At 38.9% G+C, this 22,461-nt stretch overlaps 1 protein-coding gene across 1 annotated transcript in view; it reads right to left on the bottom strand.

The window, feature by feature from the left end:
• Positions 1 to 22,461, bottom strand: part of WWC2 (WW and C2 domain containing 2) — a 199,287-nt gene that overhangs the window by 49,700 nt on the left and 127,126 nt on the right. Inside the window, exons 10-11 of the mRNA XM_060778679.2 lie at positions 4,916 to 5,005; positions 1,714 to 2,327 (exon numbers count right to left, since the gene is read on the bottom strand). Of these exons, the coding sequence (XP_060634662.2) occupies positions 1,714 to 2,327; positions 4,916 to 5,005 (704 nt within the window). The remainder of the gene's footprint in view (positions 1 to 1,713; positions 2,328 to 4,915; positions 5,006 to 22,461) is intronic.

Below are 22,461 nucleotides of genomic sequence, written 5' to 3'. Positions count from 1 at the left end.
TATATCCAAAAAAACTCATACCAAAATAAAAACCAGATAGTTGTAAAGCTATTGCCACATTTTTTTCTCCCTCTTTTCCTGCGATAGATGCTTCCCATGGATCGATTCTCATGAGCATTTTTCTGTGCACCTTGTATTGTTTGTGCTATTGTTCCCTCCCATCTCAAAAACAACCACCTTTGATAACATTCATATGGCCCATAAAATAAGACTGACAATTTACACGTATTTTCACACACAGAATGTACACTAAAATGAAAGGAAACATTTATTCATCGCAGCTCTAGATCCAATCCCAACAGAATGTGTACTTTTATAGTTACCTACAACCCATCTTGACAATGGTACATCCATTCTATTTTTTAAAAATGTTGTTTGTGGTACATATTTGTTTTAAAGGTAATCTCTTTTCCCAAGAGACATATAAAGAGGACAGTAAATAAAGAGCAACACTAAAAAAACAAACAAACAAACAGGGGAGTTCCAGAGAAGAATCAATCACGGTCAGTAAACACCTCCCAACAAAGAATCCCTCCAGGTAACAATCAGCCAGGTTTTAAATCTACAAGGTCATTCAATGCTAATCAAGGTGAACATTTGCAATATTCACACTTGCCTCAAGCAGATAAGAGTTCTTTCTCTCACCCTGGACATTCAACAGATATATAAACCTCACTTGCCTAGTTTCCAAAAGACCAATCAACTTCTGAGGATGCCTGTTTGTTTTTATACATGTTTGGCGGGGACGAGGGACAGGGCCTTCTCAATCATGACACCCCCCCCCCATCTGTGGAACTCGCTCCCCAGTGAGATTAGGTCAGCTTCATCCCTCCTTTCTTTTAAGAAAAAACTGAAATCATGGTTCTGGGACCAGGCCTTTGGACAGCAGGCATGACAGCACTTTGGAGGTTGAACTGGACTGGAAATGGTTATATGGCTGATAATAATGTTTTAAATTGTTTTTAATTTACTGTTTTATTTACTGTTTTAAATTGTTGTTATATCTGTTATAATTGTTTGTACATTGTGGCATTGAATTGTTGCCAATGTAAGCCACTCTGAGTCGCCCCTTGGGGGTTGAGAAGGGTGGGGTAATGCTGGAAATAAATAAATAAAAAAAATATTTTATCTTATGTTTTAAATTTGTCCTTGTTTAACTGTAATTTTTGGGCTTGTCTCTTGTAAGCTGCCTCAAGTCCCCTAGGGGAGATGGTTGTCGGAGTATAAAAATAAAGTTATTATTTTATTATTTTACTGACACAAAACCACAGTATGTTGCAGCAAACGAGATCTATATGCTGGATTTCATATCACAAAATCACAAGTCAAAAACTCCCAAGAGTCTAGGACTGTGTGATGTATTTTCGAATGATGCGTGCAGATCCAAGTAACGTGGCCTTTTGCAGTTGAAAGATCGTGATTTTGTCAATGTTTATTGTTTCCAAATGCTGGCTGAGATCTTTTGGCATGGCATCCAGTGTGCCAATTATTATTATTTTATTATTATTATTTTATTTTGTAATAATAATAATAATAATAATAATAATAATAATAATAATAATGTGGGTGAAACGCCAGGAAGGAATGCTTCTGGAACATGGCCATACAGCCTGGAAAAATCACAGCAACCCATATAAAGAGGCATTTCTAAGTCTGAACAATGAGACATACCAACATGCAAATATGTAGGTTTGACCTTATAACGTATTTTACCTGTATTTCTTGGAGGTGACATGGTCTGGTTGAGACTTTCATTGAGGTCTTTATCATCCGCCAGTGACTGAGAGGATACACTGGCTTCCGAGTCCAAGATTTGGTTGCCACAGAGGCTAATGCCGGCAAAGTCACCGGGTAAATCACAGTCCTCGAAGTCTGTGGTGAGATGATGCAATGGGGAATCTTGAGGAGGCACCGAGAACGTGCCTTCCAAAGCCAAAGGTGATCCAGGAGGAGACAAGGAGGAAAGGGAAGATCTTGAAGACAGGGATGTCACCGATTTTGGAGGTTCAGTTAATTTGGGAGCGTGGCTTGCAGCCAAAGAGCCAGAAGAACCACTGTATTCCATTCTCCCATGCGAACCAACGACTTCGTTTTCATGAATTGTGGTGATGGGGCCCGAAGGAATGTAACCACATTTCTCTTGTAATAAGAAGTCCAGCTTATATTGATAGTCTAAGTCTGTAGGCTGATCCCCTTGGTTATAATACAGATCTGTAGAGCTAAGGGAGTTAAGTGATCCCCGGCTGGAGGTGTTTAGGGATCCCTGACTGGATGCCAGGGATCCCAGGCTGCTCCCCGAAGAGACAGATAATGTACTGGCAGAGAGACTGCAAGAAAGCAAAAATGTTGGTGTCAATAACAACAAAACAACAACATAAAAATAAGGACAACTGCCCAAATATAATTATAAGATAGGTAAGTACACTACCATCTTGCAAAAAAACAAACAAAAACAAAACCCATAATAAAATACGATACCACTTCTGGAACACACCCTGAGTATAACACCTTCATACAAGCTTTTCAAGGTAGTTCATTAAATATATGAGATCTTTGATAATGTAATTCAGTCTCACAAGGACAAAGCAATTGTGGAGGGATCACAGAGTATTTTTGTTCATTTTTGGATTACTTTATGTTCAGGGATTTTCAGTATATCCTTGGTCTTAGCTCTGTATAACTACTGGTCTGAAATTTATTGTAAAGTTTCCCCTCTTTTTAGTTCACTGCTTGAAGTCTCTATTCCCCTACCTCTGGTATTTTCCGTTCCATTGGTAGAGAATTAGAACATGAACATTTGCTTGTGTAATTGAAGATGCATGTCAAAATAATTATAACAGTGAAAAGAATTAACAGGAAATGTTACATAGCCATTTTTTTTCTTTAAGGAAATGTTGCCTTCTCTGCCCATCAATTATACTGAAATCTTCAGCTACTTAGATACTGAAATTGATTATGCTTCAATTGATTTCCATTAACTTTGAATGCAGACTTGCTCTTGTGTGCAATAGTTATGTACAAAGAAGTTGTGTATAAACAAGAAAAAGGCACTGTCAGGCCTTATTTTTCAGATCCAGGTTTAGGAACTATTTTGCATCTGTATTGATGTGTATTGTTTTGAGACATGTATTGTTTTGATGCAATTTGTTAATACGTCTTTCCTGGCACTGAATTTTTTCCATATGTGTAGGAAACCGCCCTGAGTTCCTTCGGGGAGATAGAGCAGTCTATAAATAATAATTTTTATTATCTGCACGCATTATTCGCCGATACATCACACAGTCCTAGACACTTGGGAAGTGTCCGACATGTGATCCAATGTAACAGCCAGCAGAGTGATCTTGTCTGCTGTGGACTCATCTTGTTGTGTTTCTATTATTATTATTATTATTATTATTATTATTATTATTATTATTATTATTAGAAACACAACAAGATGAGTCCACAGCAGACAAGATCACTCTGCTGGCTGTTGCATTGGATCACATGTCAGACACTTCCCAAGTGTCTAGGACTGTGTGATGTATTGGCGAATAATGCGTGCAGATCCCAGTAGGGTGGCCTTCTGCAGTTGGCAGATGGTAATTTTGTCAGCGTCGATTGTGTTTAAGTGCAGGCCAAGGTCTTTAGGCACTGCACCCAGTGTGCTGATCACCACTGGGACCACCTTTAGTGGCTTGTGCCAGAGTCTTTGCAGTTCGATCTTTAAATCCTCATATCGTATCAGCTTTTCCAGTTGTTTCTCTTCTATCCTGCTGTCACCTGGGATTGCAACATCGACGATCCATACTTTGTTTTTTAACACGATTGTGAGGTCAGGAGTATTATTATTATTATTATCTAAATTCAGGTTTTTTTGTGTCAGGAGTGACTTGAGAAACAGTCGCTTCTGGTGCGAGAGAATTCGCTGTATGCAAGGATGTTTCCCAGGAGACGCCTGGATTTTTTACTATCCTGTGAGAAGCTTCTCTCATGTCCCCACATGGGAAGCTGGAGCTGACAGACAGGAGCTTACCCTGCTCCCCAGATTCGAACTGCCAACCTTCTGGTCAGTAGTCCTGCCAGCACAAGAGTTTAACCCATTGCGCCACTGGGGGCTCCTTTTCAGATGAAATGGGGAAATGAGCAATTGAACAGAGTTGCAATTCTGACAACCTTTACATGCGTAAGACCGTTTCCTGCCAAAAATGTATGTGTTAATGTTTAATCTTTTCCCTTTTAAGAACAGAAAGAATATTTGAAAAACAGTCAAAATGTATGTGAGGATCAATACACCTTGATGAGTTGAATCTTGGCATTTTTTGGACTAATTCTCTAGAAAGTTTACATAAGGTTGTTTTGCAAAAAAGCAAAACACACACAAAGGATTTTCTGAACAGGAAATAGTTTTTTCTGCACATCAAATAATATTTCTTCATAGAAGTATTTTTATTGCAGAAAAACCACATATGAATTCTATGCCAAATAAGTTCTGACTTGAAGAAAAGCATTGATATCTGTGTGGTTTTTGAAGACTTTCTGGCAATGAAAAGAAATTTGGGGAAACAATGAATTGTTGCTTCTTTTGAGAAGAAAATTATCCCCTTATTTCCTATCTTTATCCCCTTCTTTTTCTTGGGAAAGGGCATTAACAACACAATCATATATAATATGCATAGAATCAGAACAGGCTGCAAGGAACCAAAGTTTTCAAAGGTGGTATTATCTTTCTGTAGAATACAAAGTAAAGCTTCCAAGTTATTACAATTCCACCACACACAAACCAGTATTATTCAAAGCTAGATACTCTCTGCAACCTTGAGTTTAAACAGTGTAAACACCCCAAACAAAACATAAGGATTCAAAACTAGATATATTCACCACTCTGTTGGACAAACATTATTTTTCTTTTGAAGTATAAACAGAGTAATCTCACCTTTTCAGCTGCAAATGCAAATTGGTTGTTTCTTTACTAGTTTCTTGAAGTTTTTGAACTAATTTGCTTCTTCTTTCTTCCAGCTTTAACCTAGGTGATACAAGAATTATAATTACATTTTAAAGACTCTTTGGATTTCCTAACACATAAACACTCTGGGAGATAAGATACGTCCCTAAAAGCTCTCTAACCATTAATACAATTTTAATGCAAGGTAACAAACAACAGCAGAGTTCTCACATTCAACCAACTTCCTAATCTAAATGGTGGTGATCAAGAGAATGGAAGAAGTACGATTTCTATTATATCACTATACTGATTAACACTAGTAATCACATAATACCAGATATTAGGTGATCAAACAGGATCTATTTATTAGCAATCTACGGCATATTGGAAAAAGGAGCAACAAGGAACTGTAATGAGAAGGTAGATAGTACACTTACACAAATCCTCAAGACAACTGCCCACCTTCCTCCTTTTCTCTTCCCATATTTTCTACAAACTATTTAGCCAAACTAATTTTGAGATAACCTTGAAAAATGTATTGGCTTCTGGTCAGAGCCTACTATGTAATCTTGCTCAGTTAGTTCCACTGACTTCAACAGCTACTTCGAAAGTGCTCAATTCTTGTTGTGTGCCTTAATAGTTTATTTCTCTTCATCTTTCCCCATTTCCCATTCAGATGTTCAGCTTTTTCATTAAACCAGAAAAAGTTCCAAGTTTTCAAAAAAGGTCTGGTAATTGTATATTGCACTGCAGCCGTTTTTGACTCTTTCTTTACCATGGACCTTAAATATGTTTTGTTCTGTGAATTGTCAAGACTTAACTCAAGATCCATAAACCTAAAGTGCATCAAATATTTATTTAAAGTTGTTCATCAAGGATCTTCAAGTCTGAAGAAAAGGAAGAAATAAGCAAATCCACATGTTCCTAAGATAATATTTTATTAGATTGTTTCCATACAAATTGAAAACAATGAAAATGATGCTGATGCAATACCTGAACACTGAGTCACAGCATATTACTTGTTAATTTCAATTAATTAGCTAATTAACAAGATGGTTGTGCTGTATTTCCTTTACAAGCTTTGTTATATTGGGCTTAATAGCTGAAATGTATATTCTGAGTTTTGACTCTATGTTTAAGATGAATGCAGGCAAAGAAAACAATAACAACAACAACAACAACGACAGTTTATTTATATTCCACCCTTCTCCCCGAGGAGACTTAGAGTGGATTACAGTATATATAAGCAGACAGGAAAGCTTGGAGAAGGTAATGATGCTGGGGAAAATGGAAGGAAAAGGGAAGAGGTGCAGACCAAGGGCAAGATGGATCATTGAAGTGACTGCCTTAACTCTGAAAGAGCTGGGGGTGGCCACGGGCAACAGGGAACTCTGGCGTGGGCTGGTCCATGAGGTCACAAAGAGTCAGAAGCGACTGAACGAATAAACAACAATAAGCAGACACAGGCAAATATGCAATGCCTTATTATAATGACACACAATGAGACACAGACACAAAGACAATGGCAAAGGCTTCTCCTTTCATTTCCGGCTCTGGAGGCAGTGTTCAACTCCGGCTCTGGGGGAGGTGCTCTTTTTCCATTTCCAAGCCAAAGAGCCTGCGTTTGTAGACATCTACTGTTCATGTGGCTGGAATGACTACTTGGAGCGTCTTTTTGCCTTTTTCCACCAAAGCATTGCCTATTGATCTACTCACATTTGCATGTTTTCGAACTGCTAGGTTGGCAGGAGTTAGGACTAAGAGTGGGAACTCACCCTGTCTCACGGATTCGAACTATCAACCTTCAGGTCGGCAGTTCAGCAGCACAAGGGTTTAACCCATTGAGCCACCACGGCCCCACTGCGCCACCGTAACCCCACATAATGATTTTTCATGTTTTCACAACTAGTATCAATACTTTCATAGCCTTCTTCAATAGTTTCGGAAATTTGGAAGGGACTATTCCTCCAACTGTAATTGCAGAGCATCATCCATGGATATTTCTATGAGCTTGTCTTCCTCTGCTGCTGTAATCCAGTTTTTGCTTGCACCAAAAACAGGAAAATATTCACGCAAATGAGGCTGTGAATATTTCAAATGCTATGTAATAAATGATGTGCCCTCCTCATCATGGTAGAACCAAGAACACTTCTGAGATTTGGAAATGTCCCATAGTTTTGGTTCAAAAGATGATGATGCCACAGTTGCACTGTTTTTGTCATTGCTTCGATCTTGTCTTGAACTTGAAAAATCGTAACATTTCCCTTTGAAATTTTAAGTTCAGGCAATTTAAATGGGTGAAGTTATCTGATACATATGCTAATTTTACTAACCAGGAAAAATCTGTCAAATGATTGCTAAGGTGAAATTGCTGCTCCAGGAGGAATAATCTTATCATATTTCTCAATTCCTTAAAGTAAGAAAAAAGTATACCTCATGATAGCAATAATAATAATAATAATAATAATAATAATAATAATAATAATACAAAATCCAGAATATAGATCCCGTTTGCTGTGACATACTGTGGTTTTGGGTCAGTAAAATAATAATAATAATAATATATATTTTTAAAAATTCACAATATGGCAAAAGTTAATGGTGTTCACTGTTCATGTCTTTGCAAAGGTCTTGATTTTAGTGATTTGCTTATTTATAGAACTGAAAATTTCAACTGATTTATATAAGGTCTGTTTTAGTTCTTCTGGTAGCAAATGGAGCTTCCCTGTGTATGCAGCAATGGTATAATTTTCTTAATCCATGCTACAAGTCCAGTAAGCTTTCCAGATATTGTGGTGGAATGAAAATCACGCGCAGTTCACGTCTTTACCAGTCCACACACTGTCTTGCTAGAGAGAAGATATGCCACGCAGATGATCAGTAAAAAAATAAGGTGTTTTCTCTTTGTTATGCCGAGCAACACATATACAGTCATGTGAACAGTTAGCAGCCCCCGGTGGCACAATGGGTTAAACCCTTGGGCCAGCAGGACTGAAGACCGAAAAGTTGTAGATTCGAATTGGGGGAGAGTGTGGATGAGCTCCCTCTGTCAGCTCCAGCTCCCCATGCGGGGGGACATGAGAGAAGCCTCCCACAAGGATGGCAAAAACATCAAAACATCCGGGCGTCCCCTGGGCAATGTTCTTGCAGACAGCAAATTCTCTCAAAGAAGAAACAACTTGCAGTTTCTCAAGTCGCTCCTGATACGAAAAAAAAATGTGAACAGTTGCATTGACACACACAATGTCCTTTGAGAGATATTCAAAATGGTCCTTTGGTGTCCATGTGAGAGATCTTCTTCCAGCAGCCAAGAAGCAAAAAATACTGTCTTTTCAAGTTCCTGCACAGAAAACTTAAACATGTAACTATTGCCAAAACTCCCAGGCTCAGCTAGCTTCTGGGTGTGGCCCAACCAGTTTTGTGCTTTGCATTTTTCAGTTAACACACTCACCGACTGATTTTTTTTTACATGTTCCAACACATATTACTTGTGCCCTGTCAGTGTATTTCAATCAAGCACCAGCCTTTATAAACTCAGTTAAGCTGTTTAGTATTTCATGTGTACCAATGAGATGAACAGAAAATATGTCTTCAAAAATATTCATCTCGTGTTCATATGTGATGCTGCAGAATAATGTTGCTTTGTTTGTTTATGTCTCTGCTTTTTGCTCAACTGCAGAGCAAAATAGGCAGACATGCAAATTCTTTCTAATAACTGTTCCTTGATATTGGCTGACAAACCGTCAATTCACTTCTTAACTGTGTCGTTTGACAAAGGTATTAAGAAAAGATACTTGGCAGCTTTTTTGTTAATTAATGTAGAAACAATAATTTTTTTGCAGCACATAATATAGGCTCTTCAACTACTGTGTGTAGTTTTCTGTTTGTTGCCGTTATTTGAGTACCTTCAAATGAAGCTCAGATTGAACTGTCATTCATACAACCAGTTGCAGTATTTTTCTTACATTCCTGAAGCTCCTGCTGCTTACTTTTGAAGACAAAATGCTCTTTGAGGCATGTTTTTTTAATATTTAATATCAAGATGTCTTCACAATTATGATGTTTTCATGGCTCAGTGGACAATACATCATAACACAACATTGTGGTAGCTGCTTGTCTTCTGGGATTGTACATGTGAAGCTAATTGACAGGTATTTGTTGGTATAATGGTGGCAGTTTTCAAGATGTCTGAAAGAGACGTCATTTTCCTTTGAACATGATGCACAATTATCAACATCATCAGTACTTTTACATTTCAAATGCTGCAGGAGGTCCATTCTGGCGCCCAGCCAAAACGTATTGTTGTGAAATTCACTGCGCTAACATTGAAAGATCACTTATTCGAAAGTAACCAAATACTTTTATTTTCAGAATACTTTTATTTTCAGAAATGGAAGAAGAAATATAATTATTGTGAATAGCCCTGCAGTTATCAATAATACTTTTATTCATAGAAAACAAAGGAAAAATTTGTCATTTTCAATAACTGACAGTTATCATTCTAAAGTCCATTCAAATACTCATACAAACAACTTCAACTCTCTTCCTGAGAATACGATCTTCCTTTTATATAAGTATATCGAGTACATTTTTGACAAAGCTACAGAATTCTGGGAATCAACAAACATTTTGAGAACGAGGTGGCATAATAACGTGGACAACACCAGAGTCTGATGTAAATATGAAGGCCGTTTTTGGCTATACGTGCAACAGCGAGAAATGTCACATGTCCTCTCAACCAAACAGTGTCATCCACTTGTGTGCTACCACTGCATGCAAAAGCAGCAAGTGCCAAATACATTTTTTGGTAGCAAAATGTTATTTTTTGCAATGTCTGCACTGTTTGAAACTTTTTACAAAGGATGTCTGTCAATGGCAAAATACTTCTGCTATTTGAGATGTAATGCATGGCTTTCTTTCTTTTTTTTCCATTGTAAAAACTCATTACATTTCTTCAAACATGCTGCACGTTGCTGGAGAATTACCTGGGAAGGAATCCCACTGGAGCATTGCAGCACACCAAAATATCTGGGAGTTAGTCTGGACCATGCTCTAACTTACAAGAAGAAAAGCTTTGAGGATTCTTCGGGAAGGCAGTGCTGGAGTGTGAACCTGCGGAACTCACCGCCTCAAGCTGGCCTGGAGCAAAGCCAGGGGAAGCCAATAAGCACGATTGCTTTCTGCGCCCTGAGAGACCGAGAAAAATGAACAAGAACGTGGTCCTCCTGCCCTCCTTTTCCCTCTTAGGATGCACTTTGTTTGCTTGAGATGTTTGAATAAGAGACTGAATGTGGGACATCTCCATATCCTTAGAGAAGTAGCAGAGCTTCCTTCATTCAATGACAAGGAATGAGATAGCTGTGACCTCGAACTCCCATTTCCTTCAATCATGGAAGCTGAGGCGTTGCTTTCTTGTCCTGGATGGGGCTTCCTTCATCCTGATGCCTGCTGTTAAAACACGCCAGCAGTTTGGACTTCGAAATTTGGCTATAATTTTATTTGCAAAAGTGTTGGGACTTACAAGAAGCACTGTTTGACTATCAAGCAAAAAGTGGGCGCGAGAAACAATATCATACGAAAGCTGACTAGCACAACCTGGGGATCACAACCAGACACAGTGAAGACATCTGCCCTTGCGCTATGCTACTCTGCTGCTGAGTACGCATGCCCAGCGTGGAGTACATCTCACTCCGTTAAAACAGTGGATGTGGCCCTTAATGAGACATGCTGCATTGTCACAGGATGTCTATGCCCACACCACTAGAAAAATTATACTGTTTAGCCAGTATCGAACCTCCTGACATCTGTTGGGAAGCAGCAGCCAGCAATGAAAGGACCAAGGCAGTGACATCTCCGGCCCATCCCCTGTTCGAATATCAAACAGCACTCCAATGCCTTAAATCAAGAAATAGCTTTCTAAGGTCTACAGAGAGTCTCGTACCTCAGCAAGAGAGAGCCCAAAAGTGGCAGGCTAAAACCCGGAACCTCAATCTTATGGCTGATACCAAATGAGAGACTACCTTCTGGGCACACAGAAGACTGGGCGACTTGGAAGGCGCTGAACAGACTGCCCTCTGGCACGATGAGTTGCAGAGCCAACCTTAATAAATGGGGCCACAAAGTGGAGTCCATGACATGTGAGTGTGGAGAAGAGCAAACCACAGACCACCTTTTACAATGCAGTCTGAGCCCTGCCACATGCACATAGGAGGACCTTCTTACAGCAACACCAGAGGCACTCCAAGTGGCTAGCTACTGGTCAAAGGCAATTTAGAACAATGCCAAGTTTTTAACTTTGCTTGTGTTTTAAATACATTACAACTGTATCCTCAATTTGCTTCGGACATGATAAATACATTTCTTCAAACCATCACAGGAGTCTGGGGACGATTAACAACCACTACTGTATCATATTGTATATTGCTATATGAAAACTAAATGTATATTAATTTAATGCATAGACTGCATTTCAATCTCTCTATATAAAAGCTAAAGGCTTTCTGTCTGTACCACAAAAAAGGTGACATGTGTATTATGGGATGGAGGGAGGGTAGGAAGGTAAGAGCCATAAAGAGAGCCATGTGGAATGGAGACATTGTGTGGTAGGCCCTCTCAGAGAAATGGAAAAGAAGGAAGGGAGGGAGGGAGGGAAAGGAATGGAATGATGGAATAGGAGAATAAAGAAAAAGGAAGCAAGGGAGGAAGGGGAAAGGAAGAAAAGGGAAGGCAAGGGAAAGAAAGAAAGAAAGAAAGAAAGGGAGGGAGGGAGGGAGAGAAACAGAGAAAGAGAAAGAAAGAAAGAAAGAAAGAAAGAAAGGAAAGAAAGAAAGAAGAGAAAAACAGGAGGCAGCAGCCCCTCCGACACTCGGGCAACGCTAGATATATGTGCTAGTACGCAAAGACGATTCCCACTATAGAATTGACATGTTGACATTTTAAATTAAGGAATCAACTGCTGGCCATTTCCTCCACTATAGTGCTCATATACAAACTCCACATCATATTAAAACAAATTTCCCTAGTTCCATTCTATCATCTTTAAAATTCTTCTAAACTATGCTATTGTTCTTTAGTTGCTTCTTTACCATGGGTTATTCAGATACTGTCTGAATAAAAATTATGTTAGCCTCTAAAAAAGTTTAAACTAGCTTTAGAAACTTTTCCTTTGGGAAGCTTGTCTCTGAAATACAGATACAAGATGAAGTTTCAAATGCACAGGCCCTATCAAAGGTTCTTCTGTGCATCCAAGACAGACACATAAGCTCTAGGGGGCTTACCACTAAAGTTTATTTTCTTTGTGATGTAGACATCTTAAAGGAGGGGTGAAGGCCCCCCACTTTAGTGTAGCATTTTAATACACACTGAAGACTATACATGTCGAAGATTATGTTGAATCATAATCTACTAAATGCTCCATTAGGACAGACCTAGAAACGAATGGAGACATTGTTTCAGTAGAAAGCGCCGAGGGTCTTCAAATATTAGGTTTATGTTTTTCCTTACATCTCTCCCCAACAATGTCCATTTCACATCACAAAGATGAATATCAAGCAGGTAGTTACTAGAATATGTATGTAATGTTTCATTGGGCAAAATGCATTTTTGCCACCCCAAAATGCTTTCTATATAACCCCACGCACATATCTTTGTGGTGGAAATGCTAATGAAAATGAAAATGGTAAAGGCTTCTCAAGCCTGACAAAATCTAAACAGAAAGCCATTTGCTTCATTGGGGGAAATTGCAGACATAAAAGATGCCTGTATCAACAGGGAGAAGTAAAGTAGTCCAGGCTGGGACTTGTGGGCAGGGTCAGCGACAGGTCTGGGTAGGAATTCCCCCCCCCCCGCCCCACGCTCTAGGCAGGTATGGGCAAACCCAGGCCCAGGGACCGGATGTGGTCCCTTGGGCTCTTTTCTCAGGCCCTTCTATCTCTCACCATTCTATAGTCCTTCCTTCTTTTTCCGTCTCCCTTCCCTCCCTTTCTCCTTCACTTCCATCCTTTTGTCCTTCCTTCCTTCCTCTCTTTCTTTTCTCCTTTACCTTTCTCTTTCTCCCTCCCTCCCTCCTTCCCTTCCATCCTTCCTTTTTGCTTTCTCTCTCTCTTTCTCCTTCCTTCCCTTTTGTCTTTCCTTCCTTCTCTCTTTCCTCCCTCCCTCCCTTTCTTTCTCCTTCTCTTCCACCCTATCATCCGTCCTTCCCTCTCTCCCTCTTTCTCCTTCCTTCCTTCCCTTTTGTCTTTCCTTCCTTCTCTTTCTCCTTCCATCCTTCCCTTCCTCCCTTTTGTTCTTCCTTCGCTCTTTCCTTCCATCCTTCCCTTCCTCCCTTTTGTTCTTCCTTCGCTCTTTCCTTCCATCCTTCCCTTCCTCCCTTTTGTTCTTCCTTCCTTCTCTTTCTCCTTTCATCCTTCCCTTCCTCTCTTTTGTTCTTCCTTCCTTCTCTCTTTTCTTCCATCCTTCCCTTCCTCCCTTTTGTTCTTCCTTCTCTCTTTCCTTCCATCCTTCCCTTCCTCCCTTTTGTTCTTCCTTCGCTCTTTCCTTCCATCCTTCCCTTCCTCCCTTTTGTTCTTCCTTCCTTCTCTTTCTCCTTTCATCCTTCCCTTCCTCTCTTTTGTTCTTCCTTCCTTCTCTCTTTTCTTCCATCCTGCCCTTCCTCCCTTTTGTTCTTCCCTACTTCTCTCTTTCCTTCCATCCTTCCTTTCCTCCCTTTCATCCTTCCTTCCCTTCCTTCCTTCCATCCATTACTGGGGAGTCAGGCCTCCTAGCAGGGAGTGCTAGCATGCAGCCCCCAAGTTAGAAAGTTTGCCCAGGCCTGCTCTAAGGTTTTTTTTACCTACCCTACACTGTTTAATCCATGTCAAATTTAGTGAGTGGGTTTGAAATAGGTTTCATGCAAGCAGAATAAAGTTAGGTACATATCGGTGTGAACCATGGCATCCCTTTGTGGTGCAGGCTATGAAGGGGAACCTCTTATTAAACAAATCGAGGTGAGAGTGATATAATATAATATAATACAATATACTACTATTATAATTATATATTTTATATTAAATGTAATATTACTAATATTACAGTATAATGTAATAGTACAATGTAATATATAATATTAATATTGTGCTATGATGATGGTGATGGTGATGATGATGATGATGATGGCGCTCCATGCACTCATGCCGGCCACATGACCTTGGAGGTGTCTATGGACAATGTCGGCTCTTCGGCTTAGAAATGGAGATGAGCACCACACCCCAGAGTCAGACATGACTGGACTTAATGTCAAGGGGCAACCTTTACCTTTACCTATGATAATAATATAATATATTGTATTTACTTTTTACTTGTAAGCCACTCTGAGTCCCCTTCGGGGTGAGAAGGGTGGCATATAAATGCCATAAATAAATAAATAAATAAATAAATAACAATCTTGTACAAAAGAAAAAAAATCACCATTCAGATTCCATAAGCACAACAAGCAGCTTAATCATTAAAATGGAATTTGACTGTAAAAACCTTCTTTTAACAATTCAAGGTCAGATCTCTGAATATACAAGATTTATTTCACAGAGTCAATAGGCAAAAAGGATGAATTGGAATTTTCTAAAGTCCTCCGGGTTTTGGCTAAGTTAGCTAGCATGAGCAGATGCTTCATTTCAGAAACAGGCTTATGTGACAATATAAAACATTGATGAATGCGACCAGAAGTGAGACAGAACAAACACACAGGCACGGTTCGCAGACATGGGAGTCTGGATGGGGTTGGCCTCCCCGTGGCTGCCCTGACATTGCTTCCACGAGCCAAATGAACATATTTTCTTGTGGCACAGTTAGACTGAGAAAAGGTTCTTCCCGATTTCTTTGCAGAGGAGGAAAACCCATAGCTAAGTGATCAAGCTTAATGCCAATAAATAGTACATGATGATTTCATTTTGATATAAGTCTACATTGCAAGTAGAGCTTAACAGCTGAAGGATTCCTTGGATAGTACATACTTTACACAGCCTGTAACTGAAGGCTAGCTACAACCGGTCAAGATATCCTGTTCTCAAAGAGGATCACCTTACATAGAGTGGCAATACTGTCCTGTTTCGTCTGCAAAATAGCCAAAAGTATTGTATTGGGATGGTCTGAGAACAAGGGCAGTTAACTGAAAAAAGCCAAGAGACAATATTTCACCATATCTCCTTCCAATGAACTTGTGTCAGTGTATATAATCCTCCTGCTCCCCACTTTCAATTTCACAATAACCCTATGAGGTTTGTCAGGTTAAGAGGGAGCGATCGGCCCATGGTCACCCAGTGAGTTCGTGGAGCAATGGGGAACAGAACCTCACCCCAGGCCAACATTCGGATCACAAAAACATATGGGCGCTCTTTAGCTCAGCATTGCGAGTAAGATCGTAGCCTTTCTCCACGCTCATTTCCAGCTCATCCTCCAAATCTCCCTTGCTTCCAGCATGGTCACAAGAAAAAGTTCAAAAGCCTTCATTTCGGATTCGGATTAAATGCAACTTGCCGTGTTGCCTGAACTGGCACAAGCTGTGCCTAATCTTATTTACCCTTGGTAAAATCCGAAAATGCTATTTTCTCATCTTGAAATCAAGAAATATCTTTGTAGCATTATGGATTTCACTGGAAAGCCTGTGGAGCTGGGACTGTAAGTGATCTTCTTTATAGGAAGATATTTCAATATATACTTAATGTACTAAATTGGTGCTTTTAATCCTCCTTTATGATGTCTGTCTCACAAAAGTGATAAAACCCATAAACAGCGAAGAAGCATGGGTCTGCCTTTTGTACGAAGGTAGATGAATTATTGATAGGCAATGATATTTATACTATGGCTCTGTACAGACGGCACTTTCAGAGCAATTTGTGCCTTCAATTTCTCTTGCATAGTTTGGGATATGAATTTATCATGCCTGAGTAAAATGTAGATAGCCCAGCAAGAATGTTTCCTTGACTAAACTTGTTTCTATTAGAGAAAAAGGCTCTGATTGACTAATTAATTAATTTAAAATCATGTCTACACTGCTACACTTGAAAATAATAAGAGTGGCATGAACAAAAGCGGTAAATGAGTAAAAGTAAAATTCACAAAAGCTCAAATGTCTAGGCGAGCTCAATGGTTGATTCAGAAAGGTATATCTGTTCATTGAAATAGTGTCCCTCACTTATTGCGGGTGTTTTGCTCCAGGACCACCCACGAAAAGTGAAACTCCACGAAGTAGGGATGCTATATGTGTGTGTGTGTGTGTGTGTGTGTGTGTGTGTGTGCGTGCGTGTGTGTATATATATTTGGTACGCTTATATATTTATTTATTTTATTTGGTACGCTTATATACCGCCAACATCTCAGCCTGTGCGGCGACTCATTGCGTTCCGAGGGTGAGGCAGAAGCGAGGAGAGATTTAAAGGCACCGCACACCCCCTTTTTTTGCTAGCTATAGGGAAGGGGCTATAAGGCTGTGATTTATATACTGCTTTGTATCTCCTCTCTCTTTTTATGATTGGCTGCCTCTCTCTCGAGGGAGAGGGTGAAACCCCCTTCCACACTCCATCGTTGCCAGGAGGCAAAAACCCACGAAACAGCAAGTCTGCAAAAAGCGAATCGTGAAGTAGTGAGGGAACACTGCACATGCAGATAAACAGACATGGATTTCCCAGAGACAAGGCACTACTGGCAGTGAAGTACTGCCATGAAGTAGGCCTTATGATATACTGTCATCTTACAATACTTACAGAGACAAACAAAAGGACTTCTGTAGATCCAGCAGAATTACGAGAGAAAGTAGTATTCAAGTCTTTTTTTATCGTGTCAGAAATGACTCAAGAAACTGCAAGTCGTTTCTGGTGTGAGAGAATTGGCAGTCTGCAAAGATGTTGCCCAGGGGAAGTCCGGAATGGGTTACCATCCTGTGGGAAGCTTCTCTCATGTCCCCGCATGGGAAGATGGAGCTGCCAGATGGGAGCTCACCCCGTCTCACAGAATCGAACCACCGAACTTCAGGTCAGCAGTTCAGCTGCACAAGGTTTAACCCATTGCACCATCACGGCTCCTAATATTCAGGTAATTTAAACTAAAGCTGTTGCAAATCAGTACTTTGAATTGTGTTTGGAATTACACAATCAGACTAATTATCTAAAATTGTTGCATTTTGCTGAAGTCTGAATTTCTTTAAAAACCTTTATAATATCGGGTAATTCTAGATAATTCTTTATGTATGTTTTTCTTGACATTCTCCTATCTGAGATACCTTGGGCTCTATCTACTTCATCACACTAGAGAATGAATCCACTTAAAATCCAGTTTCTGCCTCATGCAGAATTCTAGGATTTGTACTTTAGTGAGGCTCCTCCCTAAACTACAAACCCCAGAATTCTGCAGGAGGCAGCAACCAGATTTAAAGTGGATTCATTCTTTAGTGTGATGAGGTCCTGTAAGTTTCACTGGACTTTTGGATGTATGTGGGGCCAATGTGGTTAACTATTTTGGGCATCAGACTATGACTCTGGAGACCAGGATTCAATTCCCCGCTTGGAAACACAAAGCACTGGATGATTTTGGGCAATTCATACACCCTCAATCCCCGGACATTTTGGTCACAGGGTAGTCATAAGTTGGAAATTACTTGAAGGCACGTGACAACAACAATCCTGTTCTTCTATTAGGGCATTTTCCTGGTCAGCATAACCTTCTAAAAAAAGAATACCCAGGCACCCAAGACTTATGTGAAAGTAGTCAACTCAGCTATATATTTTGAAGAAAACTGGTAAAATAATTTTTACAACATATATTGTAAAGGCTGTCATTGCAAAAAAACAAAAAACAAAAACAAAAACAAAACAAAACAATAAAAACTTCCACATTATATGAAATTTTTTTCTCATATTGTTTCCCAAATGTGTTATAGCTACTGAAGGTGTGCACTGGTGTTTTACAAAAATGTTTGGAGGAAAATAATTGTTATTTTGGAGGGCAAAGCCGCCACCTTCTCCCCTTGAAACCAACCCCTTGAACCGTCTCCAAGGTCTAATCAGAGATAACAGCAATCAAATTTACCTATCCTGAGTTCTCCTTAGGGGGGAAAGTGTCAGGTAAGCACAGCTTCCTTGGCTTAAGAGTCAGCTGCAGCAATGCTCTTGGAAATGATTTAACTCAGAGCTTCAAAATTATTTGTTAAAATTAATTACTTCTAATTTGTTTAATACTTTGACAATGATTTTAATCATTAAGCAACAAAGTTGTTACCAGACTGAGTAATGCTTAATGTTTCATGTTATTTTAATTTGTTGCTTTGTCAGTGGGTGATCGTAGGAGGGTTGCGGGCCATTTCAGATCATTTTGATTTATTTTTAAATGTGAAAGTAACTTGTTACTTACATGTGGCTAATTATAAAAATTAAGATTTAATTAAATCTGTATTTTTCTTAATGGCTTTGAATAAAAATTGCTACAGGGCAAATTGGATTTCCTCATTTTCATTTCCAAGTGTTTTAAGTTTTTCATTAGCATGTCGGACATTTACCCTGTTCTGTACATGTAAACAATTTTGTGTTGATAGTTATGCTTTATGGCTTGGGAAATAAATTCAAACAAATGAATCCAATTTTGTTAACAAGCCCTGGTATTCTCTGTTTAATATCGTCTTATTCAAAGGAGACTTTAACCCCCTCCTACAACCGAATTAGAGAAGCTCTTTTGTCTTGGCACAATATAAAAGCCAACTGCTCTTTTGTTGTCACGCTTCCCACTATATTTCCCTCTGTTTCTTTGTGCTGGCACAACATTAGGAGAAAATGCCTTGGAACAATCTTACTGTTGATGCCATCCATGCCATTATTTCACAGTAGTTAACAGAATATAGCTACTATATATTTCTGAACAGACATCAGAAAAAAAAACCTGTATCTTCTTGCTCCATCATACTCAAGAAGTCAACCACCAAAACCTCTGTCTATGAAATACATATATAGCTGGCCATTCATATTCATGGATTCTTCGTCCATGGGATCAAACATCCATAGTTTGAAAATATTCAACAACAACAACAATTCTAAAAGGCATACATTCATTTTTTTCTATTTTATAGAAGACCATTTTTACTATGCTATTGTATATAAAAAGACGTGAGCATCCACAGATTTTGTTATCCACGGAGAAAGGGGCAGCCTGGAATCAAACCCCAGTGGATACTATGAGCCCGCTATATTCATGTTCAAAGCTAATATGACCCAGAACCTATTGGAAATAGCAACATTCTACATGTATCCTATACAAGTAATTTGATATATATATAATTGTGATTGCTTACTGTATTGTATACTAGCTGTACCCGCCACACGTTGCTGTGGCCAACCTTCCCTCCCTCTTTCTCTCCTTTTTTCTTTCTCTCCTTCCTTCCTTCCCTTTTTTCTTCTTTCTCCTCCTCTTCCCTTCCTTCCATTTTCTCCTTTCTTCTTTCTCTCCTTCCTTCCTTCCCTTTTTTCTTCTTTCTCTTCCTCTTCCCTTACTTCCCACCCTTTTCTTTTCCTTCCTCTTTCTCTCCTTTCTTCCTTCTCTACCTATTCTTGGACTGCAACTCCCAGCAGTTCTCCTGATCAATCTATTTACCTATCTACCTATCTACCTATCTCTATCTAATCTATCTATCTTATCTATCTGTAGGGTTGCTGGGAGTTGCAGTACAGGAATAGGAAATTCGAAATATGCAGGAATTGGGAAAGAAAGCTTGCAGCTTGAAAATATGCAGTGCCTTTGGATCATCTTCCTCTCCTAAAGGGCCTTGCTTAGGGGATGCTGGAAGCTGTAAGCGTGGATATGCTATTGTGTGTTTTGTTTGCCAGGGGAAGTCATTTTTGTGCATGCACTGTAGCATCTTTTTGCTTTTTTGGCTTTTTACGTCCCTTCTGCTGTGTTTTTCAGTGTTTTTATGAGTGATGGTCACTTGTTGGCCTGATAGGTGTATTGTGTCCAAATTTGGTGTCAATTCGTCCAGTGGTTTTTGAGTTATGTTAATATCACAAATGAACATTACATCTTTATTTATATAGATATGTGATTGGTATGCAGTTTTCCCTTAACTCTATGTTGTTTGAGGTTGAGGGAGGGACTACAGACTATGTGACCAGATCTGGGACTATTCAGACTGAGACTCCATTTTAGAAGTTAGTTGTTTTGCAACAGAAGCAGTACAGTACAGTTTAGAAGTCAGTAGTGTCACAATACTTTAGAGAACTTACTTACTTACTTACTTTTTAAACTCTCAACCAATAAGAAATGTACCTGTATGCTGAAGTTTGTAAATAAATAAACTATGTTACTTTTAATGAAGACTTCTTATTTTTTGGTCTCTTGAGAGCATGATTTAAAAGCAATATATTTTATGGGAGAGTAGATGCTTTTGGGTATGGAAAACAACACTTCCGAAACTCTGCTTTTGTGCATTGACATAATCTTTGTTCCTAACTAACAGTTCAAAGAGATATCCAGGTATAACAGTCTAACAACTGAGAAACCTAATTTGCCTTGCATTAATACTAGTGAATATTTACCACTAAGGAGAAGATTCATTCAAACAAGCATTTAAGTCTTCTTGGGAAGATCATACTTTACAAAAGGGTTATGATTATTTGAAATAGTGTGAATGCCAATTAATATCTAAAGGAGTCACGTTTCCAAAAGACTATGGATAATCTGGTTTTCCAAAAGGTTATGATCTCCAAAAAGTCATGCCTTTCCGAAAGAACCCAACCCAAAACAACCCAACAAGAAGTCCCATAAACTTCAAGCTTCCACAATCTGGATCCCTTCTGGATCACGTTCACCTCTTCCTTGCAACTTCTCCTAGCCATTGTGATCTCTGTTTTCTTTACTTCTACCAATACTTCCTTTATCATAGAAAACCACTTAAAATGCATTATGTGATTAAAGTCCCATCATAGACAGAAAACACAACTTTTTGCCTTCAGGCTCATGTCTAAAGAAGCCAAGATAGAAAAAAGAGAATGCGGTTGAAAGGAACATTTTGTGTTAGCTGGGAGAGGGATTAAAAGAAGTCGAAAGAATTTTCAAACATAAGAATTAACCTTGAAGTAGAAAGGAATTTTTTAAAAAGTTAAAAAAAAACAGAGTGGGAAATATGGGATATGATTTGAATACTGTACTTTGCAATGAAGCAGAAAGGCCAATCAAATATTCTGAAGGAGAAAGTCAGACATATATGGCCCAGTAAACCACACAAAAGGATTGGAGATTTAAGAAGATTAGTGCTTGATGAATTCAGGAAAAGAAATAGATAAAAAGGAAGAGTCAAGAAATTTAAACTAAATGTGAAACAATAGAAGAAGCTAGTGAAGAGAAATATAGAGAGATCTAATATGACTTTTTTCGTGTCAGAAACGACCTGAGAAATTGCAAGTTGCTTCTAGTGTAAGAGAATTGGCCGTCTGCAAGGATGTTGCACAGAGGACACCCGAATGTTTTACCATCCTGTGGTGGCTTCTCTCATGTCCCCAAATGAGAAGCTGCAGCTTACATATGGGAGCTTGCCCCACTCCCCGGATTTGAACTGGCAACCTTTTGATCAGCAGTCCTGCTGGCACAAGGGTTTAACCCCTTGCACCACCGGGGGGGGGGGGGGGGGCTCCTGGTAAAATAAACAAGAATAGCAACTGAGAACAGATTTCAGTAGTATAAAGCTGAAAAACATGAAGGTTGATGGACATCATATTTCTATAACCATTGCAAGGTAGAATTTAGGCTACAATAAAAGAAGAATTTTAGTAGCACTAAAATGACAAATGTTAACAATGCTACAAGAGGATTGACAAAGTTGCTAAAACCATTGAGTGAGCTCAAATAATACAGAGATGGATCAAAAGACAATACACTAAATCTTAACTGTCCTGTCCCCCTGATTTACTATAAATCACGATGGCAACCCAATGTATTTTATATGGTTTTGTTAGGCAAGGAATACTAAGAGGTGGTTTTGCCAGTTCCTTGCTCTGAAATGTAGCTGACAGCACCAGGTATTAATTGGTAATATCCCATCTAACTATTAACCAGGATCTGGCACCTTGAGGATATTTATGCTCTTACAGAATTACTCAGATCTAAAATGACGCATATGTAAACATCTGCAATAGTATACAATCAGATTCATAAAAAGGAAACAAAATGCTACAAAAATGTAGCTGACAGCACCAGGTATTAATTGGTAATATCCCATCTAACTATTAACCAGGATCTGGCACCTTGAGGATATTTATGCTCTTACAGAATTACTCAGATCTAAAATGATGCATATGTAAACATCTGCAATAGTATACAATCAGATTCATAAAAAGGAAACAAAATGCTACAAAATACGCATACATATAAAATATTTTTACTTATCACCTACATATCGAGTAACCAAAATAAAAGGTCCTTCCATAAGTTAGTATGTATTGATAGAGTCCAATAAATATCCTTTCTGCTAACATAAGAAATAAAATGCTGCCATATTTCACAAAATAATTTGGAGTGTTGTAATGTCT

This window comes from Anolis sagrei, chromosome 5 (genome assembly GCF_037176765.1).
Source record: "Anolis sagrei isolate rAnoSag1 chromosome 5, rAnoSag1.mat, whole genome shotgun sequence".
Lineage (NCBI taxonomy): Eukaryota > Metazoa > Chordata > Lepidosauria > Squamata > Dactyloidae > Anolis > Anolis sagrei.
This window is presented reverse-complemented; position numbering and strand designations above follow the sequence as displayed.